At 39.1% G+C, this 13,966-nt stretch overlaps 1 protein-coding gene across 1 annotated transcript in view; it reads left to right on the plus strand.

Moving 5' to 3' along the window:
• The first annotated feature begins 453 nt into the window (after positions 1-453).
• Positions 454-13,966, plus strand: part of Crispld1 (cysteine rich secretory protein LCCL domain containing 1) — a 39,425-nt gene continuing 25,912 nt past the window's right edge. Inside the window, exons 1-2 of the mRNA XM_021161462.1 lie at positions 454-1,134; positions 1,956-2,276. Coding sequence (XP_021017121.1) covers positions 2,019-2,276 — 258 coding nt within the window. The 5' untranslated portion in view covers positions 454-1,134; positions 1,956-2,018. The remainder of the gene's footprint in view (positions 1,135-1,955; positions 2,277-13,966) is intronic.

Below are 13,966 nucleotides of genomic sequence, written 5' to 3' on the forward strand. Positions count from 1 at the left end.
AGGGGGATTAGATAATCCACTTCAAAACAAAGTGTGCTTGTACAAACTGCACCACACTCAGTAGGGCAATACTTTTTGAGTTTACAATTAGTAAATTCCTACTCTAGGATGCAAAACAGGTATCTGTCTTGGGACTGGATTTTGAGATCCTGACAGTCTATCAATGATATATTGTTTAAAGGACTCTTCTTATTTCCACAAATGCCAAGTGCTGGTGATCCCTTTTCAGAAGCCGATGCTGCCTGTTTCCTGACATGTCTCAACTGTCAGGCAATAGTCTTTCTCCATCTGGTCCTCATTAAGCTTTAGTAGCCAAAGAAAGACTTCTTCCTTCTAGAAACTAGAGACCAATGGGGAATCCATTAGAGAAAATAAAAAAGTGTTTCTCTTTTTATCCCACCCTCTAGATTTCCTTTTGTGTGTACAAGACTGGAAGTTTTTAGCGTACCTCCATGCTCACTTACCTCCAGTTCTGGAGCTAGCTCCTTTGCAACCAGACTGTAAGTAATTTCAGCATCCCATCAGAGAGAATCTTAGGGGGAGGGTGTCTGATCTGAGAGAGGTGGAAGAAGTTAGAGGCTCTCTTCCCCCAGGGTCCAGACCTTGCGGGCCTCCACTCACAAAGGCACAGTGCACGCCCACGAAAGATCCTGGCTTGCTGCAAGTCGACTCCCACAGGCCTCGGGCCAGAACTGGGTGGAGGTGGAGGTGGGGGTGGTAAAGGAGGGCTCTGGCATCACGTGCCTGTGCAGGCACCTCAATAAATGCGGAGAGCTGAGGAGCCGCGGAAGCGCCTGGCGCCAGGGCTCTGCAAGCTGAAGCAGGAGGTCCCCGGGGAGTTTTTCCTTTGTCCCACCTCACCCTAGATCTCTGGAACACCGGGAACCACTCTGAGAGCTGCTTTCAGGGGCACTTTGCTAACTTTGGAGCCCGTGCCCACTGCTCCTCCCAGGTTCGCTTTGAGACACAGAGCTAGGGGCTCGCGTCCCCAGGGGTCAGCCAGCTCCTCACTCTGACTCCCGCGGTGGCCTGGTCCTTGTCGCCTCTGTGAAGGGCAGAGTCAAGGCAAGGAGCAGCTGCAGAGACAAGCAGTTCTGTAAGGCTCCGCTCTCTGAGGAACATCACACTGGAGAGGTAAGGGCGATGCACAAGTTGCATCCAGAGTGGTCCAGCTGCCAGGTTTTCCTGGTTCCCTATTTGGAAACATCATCTGGGAAAAACTGACTTGTAGAGAAAGGTCTGGCCAAGACAGGGTAGATGGATTGCAGGGCAGGAACACTTCATTTCGCCTTGTCCTGGGGACGCTCTCCCTGCAGGGTTCAGTGAACCTTGGGCTCCTGTTGTATGTGAGGGACATAGTCTGAAGTTCTCCAGGAGAACGCTTGGTAGGGTTAAATTCACATGTTGGGCTCAAATTTTGCTGGAATATGGGAATATGAATGATCTTTCCATCTGTGCATGGGTGAAAAAAAAAGTTGCTCCAGGGGCCTGAGCCATTCATTTTCAGTGAACCTCGTGGCCATCTCCAGGTACCAGCAATACAGGCATGAGTAGTGTATGAATAGCTATGAACCAGAGATGAAATGCTGGGATATTGTGCCTTTAAAAATAAAATAAAACAAAGCAAATTAAATAGAAAACTTTAAAGTTTCTGCAGAATATAAAAGTTTCCAGACAAAAATAAAACACTATATAAATAGTACTCATTGTAAGGTATGTCATTTAAAACCTTGTAATTCAGAAATTATTCTCAAGCCTTGAGCTTCCTCCTTTTGCCCTCGACTTTTGGCTTAGTGGTTAGCTTGGAAAAATATTTTGTGTCAACAGCACATTTTAAAAGTTCTTTATGGAAAAATGGAGGTGATAGAAAACGTATTTTCAAAACCAGAGTGCTTATATGTTGGGGTTTGCTATCATAAAATAATTTCATCTGAATCATGTGACATGTCTTATAGCCACAAGGAGTGGAAGAGCCTGTCTTGGAGATTTTCCCCGGGGAAACCCAGAGGCCATTCATTATGATGTGTAAGGCACAGGAGTGGCTCAGAGTGACCGCACTGCTATTTGTGGCTAGAGCAGTTCCAGCTATGGTGGTTCCTAATGCCACTTTGCTGGAGAAACTTTTGGAAAAATACATGGATGAGGATGGTGAATGGTGGACAGCTAAGCAAAGAGGGAAAAGAGCCATCACAGACAATGACATGCAGAGCATCTTGGATCTCCATAATAAACTGAGAAGTCAGGTGTACCCAACAGCTTCTAATATGGAGTATATGGTAAGACATGTTCACGTGGTGTATATCAAAGAAATGTTCTTGGTGCATAGGGCAGCATAGATAAATTCATTCATGCTGTTCTTTAATCTTTTCCCACTCATTCTGCTTTAATTTTTAACATTTTCTTGTAGTACATCCTTATCTGCACACTATCTGTTCATGTTTCTGTTGTTAAGGGCTCTTTCAATTTCAGTATAAACTTAAGTACCTTCAGATCCACTGTTCCTAAGTATTCTGAACTCTGCTTTAAAGGTAGGTCACCCCTTCCCTAAATAGTTACTGTATCGACTTTAAATGTCTCTTTTTACATTTACTTCTTTTGTGTGTGTGTGTGGGGGGTCACATGCCATGATGAAGAGGTGGCAATCAGAGGCCAACTTTCAGCAGTCAGTTCTCTTTTTCAGCACATGAACTCAGGTTATCAAACCTTGATCCTCAGGTTTTGTCTTTATTGTCTCAGCCATCTGGCCAGTTCCCATATTAACTTTCAATCTACTTAGTAGAAAGTTTATGCTCTAGGGTCTCTTAGGACCTTCCTATAAATAGTGGAGCTACACAACTCAGACCAAGACTTAGTGAAGAGTTCTGAATTGTTGGCACACATGTATGCCCCCAAGTAGACCTTTGTTTCTTGCAAATATGAAAACCACTTTATACTTGTTTTAACTGCTTTAGCCAATTTATTGTTCTTAATCTTCAAAGTGTAAATATAACAGGATCATTTCGTCCTTAATTACCTCATATAAATCAACAGGTTTGGGACACAAAATTAGTTCTTTAAAATTATTTGCATACCTTACGTATTTAGATAAGCTTTCAAACTGTATTATATTACTCCCATGAACTCAGAATGCACTGTGCTAGCAAAGCCAGCTAGCCAATACTTCAGTGACAGCAAAGTTTATTTAATGAGCATATTCAGACAGGTTGTGTGATGTAGGTAGTTGTAGTGCATTCCTCTTATTGCTTTTTACCCTGTATTGACATTAGTTCTGCTGGTTATTGCTTTAGATAAATCAATAGAAACATGGCTGTTCTAACTTTCCATTACCCTTTAGAACATAGTACTATACATTTTTTAACTTTTTAAAAAAAATTTTATGCTAAAGAAAGGTTGTATTCAAGACACCTCATCAGAAACTGGGATTTTTGGGCCCATGTAAAAGTCCTGGTCACATGACTCACTGGCTGTGTGAATGGCCACATACTAAAGTTTCTCTGCTGCATGCTCCTTGAGGCTATCTATGCCACGAAGGGTTGTGATGATTAATTGAAATAGCCTGAGGTTTAATTCTCTAACATAAATATTACAAGGTAACAATATGTTATACAGAAATATGTAATGGATTTTTAGGCTTCCTGCCAGTATTTATATTTGGGATCTAAAGAGACTGTTCAGTTCTCAAAATTCCTTGCAGGATGTGATGTCATAATATTGAATACAAAATAAATATATTTCTTTTTGAGTGCTTAAGGGGAAAAACTCTAAGTTCCTTCAGCAGTGAGCCTTCAATAAGAGCAAATTATGGATCCTCTCTAAGTTTATTTAATGATGGTAGTCTTAAGTGGCTTCATGTTTGCATGTGTGCTTATGTGTATGAGGTGTATGTGCATGTAAATGTTCATATGTGTGTGCATATGTAGGTGCATGCATGTGGAAGACACCAGTTGAATATATCTATCACCTGCGACCTTAATTTTGAGACAGGTTCTCTCACTGAACTTGAAATTCCCTGACCCAGCAAGAGTAGTTGGCCAATGAGAGCCATAGTTCCTTTTGTCTATGCTTCTTCAGTGTTAGCTTTATCAATTTACACCACCTTGCCTGGAATAGGAGAGTGCCTCACTTACGAGATGGCTGAGGATCTAAACCTAGGTCCTAGTGTTTATATGGTAAGTACTTTGTGGATTGAACCATTTCCCCAGCTTCACCTTTGGATTTTTATTTAAAATACAGAAGAACTTAGGGAACTCAATCCTACATAAGGGATTGTTATGGTCTCTGTGTGTGATTTAATATTCAAATTATGAAAAATAAGTTTCACAATTCTCATGTTTACTTGCAAAAACAAACAAACAAACCAACAATAACTGCAGAGTATGTATTATGCCTAGTTTGGGATGTTTGATTTTCATTTCGATTCATTGGTTTCTTTCTATCCTTGAAATAGAGATTCAGCAAGAGCCAGGGTTTATGTTGTGTTGCTCTTAGATACTATTAACATTGGAACTGTGTGCTGTTTTTAACCAGGCTGCAAATCTCTGTGCCCCACTGAAATAGTAGGAGACATTAATTTTAGAATACATACCGAAGGGGTATTGAAAAATAATTATTGGGACTATTATCGATTATTATATTATTATGACTTTCATAAGAATGAAAGGCTGATACAGATCAGTCTTTTAGAATACAGTTAGCTTGATTATTTAAAATGCTTTTATTTTAAGGAATAAAGCTTAAATATCGAAGTTGGCCAAAGAGTCATTTTCTGTGTAACTTTCAATGTCCTCTTATAGTCTATATGCCTTTTCAGATTAATTGTTGAAACAGCCAATGTCCATATTTGCAATTGGTACTTATTATAATCCTACAACAGCCAACTTATTAATGTCACATCCCCGTGCCTACCCTTATCATCACTTAATGTGCAGAGTTAAATATTACTATTGAAAGCCAGACCTTTTCTTGAAGACCTTATAGTTTGATTGAGTAAAATGTATAGAAATACTTAAAATCTTCACGTACATGGGGCACAAAATTCTTTGATCTGAGGGTATTGAAATGCTCCTTCTTGTGAGAGTTCTTCTAGACTACCTGTGAGGTGCGTCCTGTTTCATAAAAGTGATCAGTACCATTAAATTTAAGAAGAAAGGTGGAAAAACAGACAAATGTAGATGCCAAGCAGAGTCAGCCTGCTTTGGGAGAATCAGGCTAGGTAGATACAGGCCCAGAGCTGGGGAAGAATCTGGAACCACAGACATGATGACAGAAACTGGAAACCCCAAGGAGAGTTTGGTTCAGGGTGATTTAAGAATCGAGCCTTAGATTATGAGACTGACGCGCTGCCTACTGCGCTAAGAGGAAAATACCTAATAATAAAAAAAGAAAAAAAAAAAGAATCGAGCCTTAGGGCATCAAATGAAGGGACAAGAGATCGCCACCTGTAAACACTGAATTTGGATGTGTAGAGCAGCAGGCTCACATCTTGTCTCTTTTGTTTATTGGAATGTGAACTCTAATAGTCTGCTGCCCTTCTGGGCCCAGGCTATTTCAGTGGTAAAACCAGTGGAAAAATATAAAGCCCAGAGGTGACACTAAGGAGGCTTTGTTGAAGTAATGTGCTTTCTTTGAACCTGCCTTCCTGTGGATTTATGACTCTATATCCTTCTTTTTTTCAACATTGAAAAATATTTTCTCTGGGTTTTGCTTTTATCAATTTAATTGAAATATTCTAAGGCTTACATGGCTCTGTCTTCCATACTTCAGTCTGGCAATGCTCTCTGCACTCTCTTCATGCATTTCCTAGTATGCATGGGGTGGCCTCCATGTAGACTCATTCTACAATAACTTCAAAAGAAAGCCAAGGGCCTTATAATGTCTGTTCACTCCTCTCGAAGAAACAGACAAATAACTATATTCAAGTCCACACATCTGATTTCTACACCACACACATGAATGTGCATCTGCTAATCCAGTTCTAGCATCCACCTCACAAATGTCTTTGAGCCCCACCTCTTCTATTTTATTCAAACCTTTCTTTCTCTACTCAAATCTGAGTTGGCATAATACCTTCCCATTTAGCAGACTGCACTAATTCATTCCTGTTTTATAGCCTAGTGTATCCTCTTCACACTTGGTAAAGCTGACCTTTCCCTCAGCTTGTCTGTGTGGGTCACTCAGTTAGTTGAACAAAAGATCTATTAACTTCTCCCTGGTTAAAAGGTTAAAGGCTCTAGAATTAACTCAGGTAAGGAAGCACCTGTAGTCTACACCATGAACCTCAGCTACCTGTGTTCACACTGGCATGTTTGCTGTTCTAAATAAAGGATATGCTTCTGCAGCTACTTCATCCATTTGGTTTCTTCCATGTTTACATGCCTGTGTTCCACCTCTTCTTATTAGTCTTCTATGTAGCCCTCAAAATTGAGCTCAGATGTCATCCTTCCAAAGAATTTTCTAGTGGGCTCATTCATCTGCTCCATTCTTAAATACCTTACTGTTCCCTCTGTATAATACTTAAGTTTTAGTGAAATATATGCATGCCTTATTTCTTTTCTTGACTTGAATTCAATTCTAAAATATATGTGTTAAATGAAGGCATAAGAGAAATAATAAGCAAGATAATATCTGAGGCAAATGTGGAGAATAGGCATAATAGAAATTAAAATAATAAACAGGATAGCTTAATTTCTCAATAGTATTTTAATTTTTCTTTAATAGTATTGCTTAGATGATGCTTTCATCTGATATTCCTATTCTCTTCACTAGACTTTCTATATCCAGGATTCCCTCAGTTTGCATTTATTAATTCTATTCCCACTTTCAGGTCTTGAACAGTTTTATTTATTTCCTTGACCTGTTTAATTGTATTTTTTCTGTATATCTTTCAGGGATTTGTTTCTCTTTAAGATCTCTGTCTGTTTGACTGTATTTTCCTCTATTTCTTTAAGTAATTTATTCATTTCCTCCGTCCCAGCCTGTATTGTCCTTTTTTTATTGGATATTTTATTTATTTACATTTCAAATGTTATCCCCCTTTCCAGTTTCCCCTCTGAAAAGCCCCCATCTCATCCCCCTTTACTGTGCTTTTATGAGGCTGCTCCCCCCCACACACTCCAGCCTCACTGCCCTAGCATTCCTTTACACTGGGGCATCAAGCCTTCACAAGATCAAGGGCCTCCTTCTTGTTGATGCCAGATAAGGCCCCTGTTAGCTCAAGAAAGTGGCAGGTGTAGAAAATAGAGTAGAAGAAACTTATCAGTGAAAGAAAATGTTAAGTGTAAAAAAATTCCTGACACAAACTCTCCAGGAAAACTGGGATACCATGAAAAGACCTAACCTAAGAACAATAGAAATAGAAGAAGGCAAAGAGTCCCAGCTCCAAGACCCAGAAAATATTTTCAACAAAACCATAGAGGAAACCTTTCCCAATCTAAAGAAAGAAATTTCTATAAACATAAAAATATTATTGCTTAGAAATAATAAAGTTATATATTTAAAGTATTTTTAGCTACAAAACCTAAAATTCATGGGACTTATATTTTTTGGAAAAGTATCTGCAGTTTAAAATTAATGTATTTTTGTCTTTGGAAGTTTTTGCCACTACAATAGCAATACTGGAGAAAGAAATAACACAAAAACCCAGCTTTACTAAAGTTTGTATTAATGGAGTAACTTGCTGGAGTTCAGGAGATGAAATAGAAGCTGGCTATCTAGGTTTATAGAGAAAATGGTGTAAAGAGTTGGGGATTGTGCTGGGGTTTGATCCTTCATTCAGCATACGTTGGGAGGTTCCTTTATATAATGCAATATCTAGGGCTTAGCAACAAATGCACCCTTCCCTTCTTGACTGTCTAGACTCAATCTGTTGTTCTGTGTGGCTGAGAGAGTGAGCCTGGGAAGTGGGAGAGAAAATGAAGACAGAGATTTAATTAGGAGGGACAATATAGGTCTCTTTATATATATATATATATATATATATATATATATATATATATATATATATATATATATAGAGAGAGAGAGAGAGAGAGAGAGCATTTGAATAGAAGAGAGCCTGATTTTAGGATTGCTCCAGGCATCACTGGTTTAGGCTTTAAGTGGTTGGAATGCAACTATCTACAACAATAAAATGGTGGTGTAGCGGTTGTCAAGTTGATAGTAACCAGGAGTGGGTGGCAGTGTGAAGGTGGTGAGAAGTGGTGGCTATATAAATATCACCTCCTTATAGTTCATGCATTCTGAAAAATTCAAAGAAGCCTTTTAAAAGATACATGGATCTTACCTGGCTAGGAGGCAACCAGGAGATAAAATTTCCATTCCTCATGAAAGGCCTGTGCATCCAAGTTATAATACAGAATTTTGAAAATTGGTAGCAGTTTCTACTTTTGATTACATATGAATGAAAAACATTATGCATCCTACAAACTTAGAAGGATGTTTGGAATGTTGTGAAAATTGGAAAATGCTGATTATATGTCATTCAATATAATACCAGGAGATGGAGGCAGAATCCACACATTACCTCTTCCTTTCCCAGAAAGGGTAGCTAGTTGTTTCCTACCCGCTCTCACCTCTTCTTTCCAAACCAAAACTTGTCTCATATTTCCTTTATAAGGAATTTTCCTCTATAAGGAAGACAGAAACTGTAACATTATATGCAGGGATCAATTTCTTCCCAGGTCATCACATGTGCTATCATTTAAGCTCATTTTTGAAGTCATATGGTTATGCTTTACATATGGCAAGTGTCTATGTGTTCATCGGGAACTGTTTTTGTTAGGGAAAACTAGAGCTCAGTGCTGGATATGATATAGATATCCACATGAATTTATTAAACTGTGATTAGACAAGCAGCAGTAGGATTCATGGAACCAGTCTGTAGCTTAAAGCTATGGCTTATGAGCATTCAGCCAGGAAAGGCAGGAGGAGAGCAAAGATCTCTGTCGATAGAGACATTTAAGACATGAGCTCTTGTTGGGCTGTTGGGCAGTGATGGAGCATGACTTTAATCCTAGCACTTGGATCTCTGTGAATTCCAAGCCAGCCCAGTCTATAGAGTGAGTTCCAGGAAATCCAGGGCTACACAGAGAAACACTGTCTCAAAAAAACCAAACAAACAAAAAAACAAAACCAAGCAAAACAACAATAACAAAAAGATGAGCTCTTGATACTGTTCGAAGACTAGAGGTATGGATAAAGGGAAGGAACTACAAAGGAAATGGAGGGTTAGGAAGTGGGATGTGAGGGGTTATGATGGGTTGGGCTGAATACAAAATGGAGGAAAGCTAAAAGTTAAGTAACTCTTGCAAATGCTTCTTTAAAATATCAGAGCAAAAGAGCATGCTATGATACTTGACGGTGTGGGAACAACTGAATGATAAGATGACCTAAGACTATTTCAATGAAGATTGGTTAGAAGAAATTAGCATGTTTTTTTGTTTCATTCTCTTTCCAGACCAGCATTTTATATAACCTGGTAGTAGTCACAGTGCTAAATCTTTTCAATCTAGAAGTTTCAACTTCAATTACAGACACATCACAAATTTAGTGACATTTATTAGAAAATACAATTTCTTTGCATATTCAGGTGTCTATATTGTGTATCTTCATGAGAAATTGAAAATATCCATTTATATAAATGTAATCACAGTCAAGAAAAATGTTACTTAATTAAGGACTAGTCTCTTTTTATTATTTTGCAAATTTTGTTTCTTCACACATCTTAGGAATTTATATAATGAAAACACTCCACAGGACTTCATTGGTATAGATATTATATCAAGGCTAAGTCAGGGGTTCTCAACTAATATGACCCTTTAATACAGTTCCTCATGCTGTGGTGATACCCAGTCATAAAATTACCCTGTTGATACTTCATAACTGTAATTTCTCTACTGTTATGAATCATAATGTAGATATCTGATATGCAGGATATCTGATATGTAACAATATGAGACTCCAAGAGATTGCAACCCACAGGTTGAGAACTACTGACAAGGTTTCTGTCTATCTTTTGTCTTTAAAATTGTAAAAGCTATAGTAATTCCTTAAACAATTTATTTGCATCAGAAAGTTTGAAATTTGTTATATTCAGTAGATATTGGCTGTACATTCTTGCTTCAGACACTGTACTAGAATGTCAGAAATGAATTAATGTTTGAAAACTCAACAGGTTCACAAACATAAGCTGAGTGAGGTGATGACAGAAAACTAACCTGACACTATCATTAGTGCTTGGTAACACCTTTTAATTGCAACTGGTTTACAATGCTTCAGCTAATCACAGAAGCAGAGGCTATTGTGGCAGACAGAAAAAAGACCATACACAAAATCTGTTACTCCAGAAAAGAGAGGAATAAAATTGGATGTTTACAGTTCAAAGAGACTGAATGTTCTCCAACAACTAGAGGAATAAAAAAAAATTAGTTACATAAACATTGGCTAGAATCACTTTTTTCTCAAGTAAAAAGAAAACTGGATTTTTGTATTCTGAGTAAATGCAAACTTAGTACACAGCACGGTTTACTTAAAGTATTGTGAAATGTCATAAAATTACTCTGATTAGATGACCACGAAACAGAAGACAGAATTAAGTTAGAAAGACATCACTGTGCTCTCTGGGAGATGCTTTGGACCACCATGAGACTGGTAATGATGGAGTGACACAGTTTCAGAATATGTTTCATCGATATTGTTGACTCACTTCATATTGAAGGGCAAAGGATAAGGAAGAATTTGAGGTTATGTTAAGAGTTCCCAGCTCTAGCTGGGTGGTGGTGGCACACGCCTTTAATCCCAGCACTTGGGAGACAGAGGTAGGCAGATTTCTGAGTTCAAGGCCAGTTCACTCTACAGAGTGAGTCCCAGGACAGCCAGGGCTACAGAGAAACCTGTCTCAAAAAACCTATTTTTTTTAAAAAAAAAAGGAGTTTCCAGCTCCTTGATGATTAATTGAAGCATTTCCTGTGGCAGAATGAGAAACAGAGCAAAGTGAAGAGACTGAGTTTGAAGGACCACATCATCCTTAATTGAATTTAGTGTGTCCAGTGAAGAAAGAGGTGGGGTTTGAGATAATAATAATGGAAGGGTTGTAGATATTGTTAGGAGTTATCCTAGCTGAGCTGTAACTGCCTGAATCAAAGAGAAGATTGTTATGGACTGAAGATTGAATGCCTTAGATTGGCTCAAAGTGTGATATGTGAGTTTTAAATCAAAAGAAAAGGGCAACAAAGACACAGAGTGCAAAGACTCAGCAAGGTTGGAGGAGCAGATGGCATAGCTTTCTTGTAAGGCAAGAGGAGAAATAACAAAAAGTTGAACAGTTTTTCAGTGTCATTAAAAAGCTCATAAGAGAAAAGAATGTAAATAGTTGATTTGTGTCCAGCAACCCTACTGCAGAGATAGGAAGAGTGAGGGCAGCAAGTGGTGACATCCCCTTGACTCACTGAGATAGTCCTGGAGAAACCAGAGAAGTGAGAGGGCAACTAGTGAGTAATAGAAGAATGCTTTTACTTTTCAGTTTAGGAGAGAATGTGTTGAGTGAATGAAGGACCTTACATAGAATGGATAAGGCATAGCCTCTACAATGTGATTTCATTCATGTTAGCAGGAAATCTGAGGCCACAAGTGTGGAAACGATTGGATTCAGTTGCTAAAGGAAAGAGATTACATTTGTGAGAATGCTTTTGCTTTCCTCAGTGAGCTGTAGAGCAAAGACCATCAGCTGAGTCTGAGCCGATAAAAATGAAGAGTCTGATGAGGGAACATTGTGAAACAGTGTCTGTGGCTCTATGCAAGGGATCTTGGTGGAACTGAGTGGAAGTGGAATTTCCATTACTGTAAGCTCTTGTTTCACAGTGTCCAGGGTTCCGAAGTCAGAGAACACCTGGAACAAGGAGGTGGCTTGGAACAGAGAATATGTACACACACACACACACACACTGACTACCAGTGTCTTCTATCAGTTAGATATAGCTAGGATCCAAGAGACAAATGAGATAAGGTAATAGCTCAGTTTGAGTTGAGCCATTTGAGCACAGAACATAGCAACAGGATCTGAGATAGCAGTGCAGAGATAAAAGGACTGCTTGCCAAATTTTCATCAGATGATCAAACAGAAATATTTGAAAGCCATTATGTAAGTACCATATATATGTATATATATATATATATATATATATATATATATATATAGTGTCATATGTATTTATATGTGTTGTGTACATATATGTTTGTACATGCTAATACATATAAATCATAGTCCTTGCCTAGTATCATCATTTATATTTTAACTGTTCAGGGAAAATTATTCCTCAGTAGTCTTTAAAAGTCTCATAGAAAATATTCTGTTTATCAAACTGATTTTAATTCTTCCAGCAAGTAAGGGAAACTAGGAGTATAGAATTTATGTATCTCTCACTGCCTAGAAAGATACGAATTTTTTACCTTTGTGGAAAAAAATTGATACAGACAGCAGAGGTTATAAATAAATGCAATGTAAATATGTAAAGAGCAGTGTAGAGAATCAAAGAGTACAATATAGCAGTTGTGTTGAAAGCATGTAGACTTGCATTTGTATGTTGTGGAAACTCCAAAGGGGGCCCAGGGGTGGCCGGGGGAAGAGTGGGTTGGAAAAGGGGCCTAACATTCGGCCAAAGTTCCTGTGCTCTGGGCAGGCAGATGCAGGCAGATGCAGGCAGATGCAGGCAGAGCTGCCTGCGCTTTCCACACAGCCCTGGGTGACGCTCCTGACCCACGGGCGGTGAGGGGTGGGGTAGAGAAGGGGTAGCCCCTGACCAGGGACCCTGAGGTGACACTCTGTCACCCTGGGGTTATAGGAAAGAGGGATGAGGGAAGTAGTTCCCAACACTGTCGAGAGTGGCACAGTGAATCTTGATGGAGCAGAGACTCTCTATGGTTGAAGAGCTTTATTATAGATGGCAGGGAGAAAGAGAGAGAGAGAGAGAGAGAGAGAGAGAGAGAGAGAGAGAGAGAGAGAGAGAGAGAGAGAGAGAGAGAGAGAGAGAGAGAGAGAGAGAGAGAAGGCTAGAGAGAAAGAGAGAGGAGAGGAGAGGAGAAGAGAAAGGGAAGAGGAGAGAGAAGTGAGAGGTAAAGGAACTAAGGAGTAAGAGAGCGAGGTCGGGGCTGAATAGCCCCTTTTATGGTCTTCACTGTTGCTAGGTAACTGGGGAAGAATTTAGACTGAAGGTCAGAAACTTGGGCCATTGCTTATGTGACTACTGACCATGCTTCTCTTGTGGGGGCTGTGGGAGGTGGTACCTTAGGCAGGGGCCAGAGTTCCAGGAACATGAGGGAACACCTACTGTGTCATGTAGGTGAATTATGACCATCGGGGTTCAGTCCTCAGCTCAACTGGAAACCAGTCTGTAATTCCCCACAGTGTGTTTCTAATATCAGTCTTTGGTTTAAGTGGAAAATTTTGGGTAAATTGTGGTTTCAGTTTTTTTGTTTATATAAGTTATTTTTAAAACTAATTAATGAAAGGAGAAGTTTTTCATTTTTAATCTTTTAAAATATAAAAGGCTGTTTTACGCACAGTAAATAGAAACAATTAGCGTTTCCTTTACCTTTAAAAACCCAAGTTATTGCTATTTGTTACAGGTTGGTTGGGAAATGCCACCCCAAATCTCATCTGTTTTAACGTTTGGCCATCAGTTAATGATGCTCTTCTGGGAGGTTAGAAGAGCTTTGTCACATGGAGGCCAGATGACAGAGAGAGGCCATTAAGGGACTTGATGGCCATGCTCACTTCAGGTTCCCATTTGGCTCACTCCTTTTTAGTTGCAGCCATGTAACAAGCTACTGCTTTCTGGTCACTCTGCTATATGATCCAGCTGCTCTACCATACCTTCCTAGTTATGGTGGACTATGATTCTCAGAAACCTGATCCAAAATAAATATGTCCTTTTTGACATTGTTTCTGACAACTTCTTTGGTACCAGTGATG

This window comes from Mus caroli, chromosome 1 (genome assembly GCF_900094665.2).
Source record: "Mus caroli chromosome 1, CAROLI_EIJ_v1.1, whole genome shotgun sequence".
Classification (NCBI taxonomy): Eukaryota; Metazoa; Chordata; class Mammalia; order Rodentia; family Muridae; genus Mus; species Mus caroli.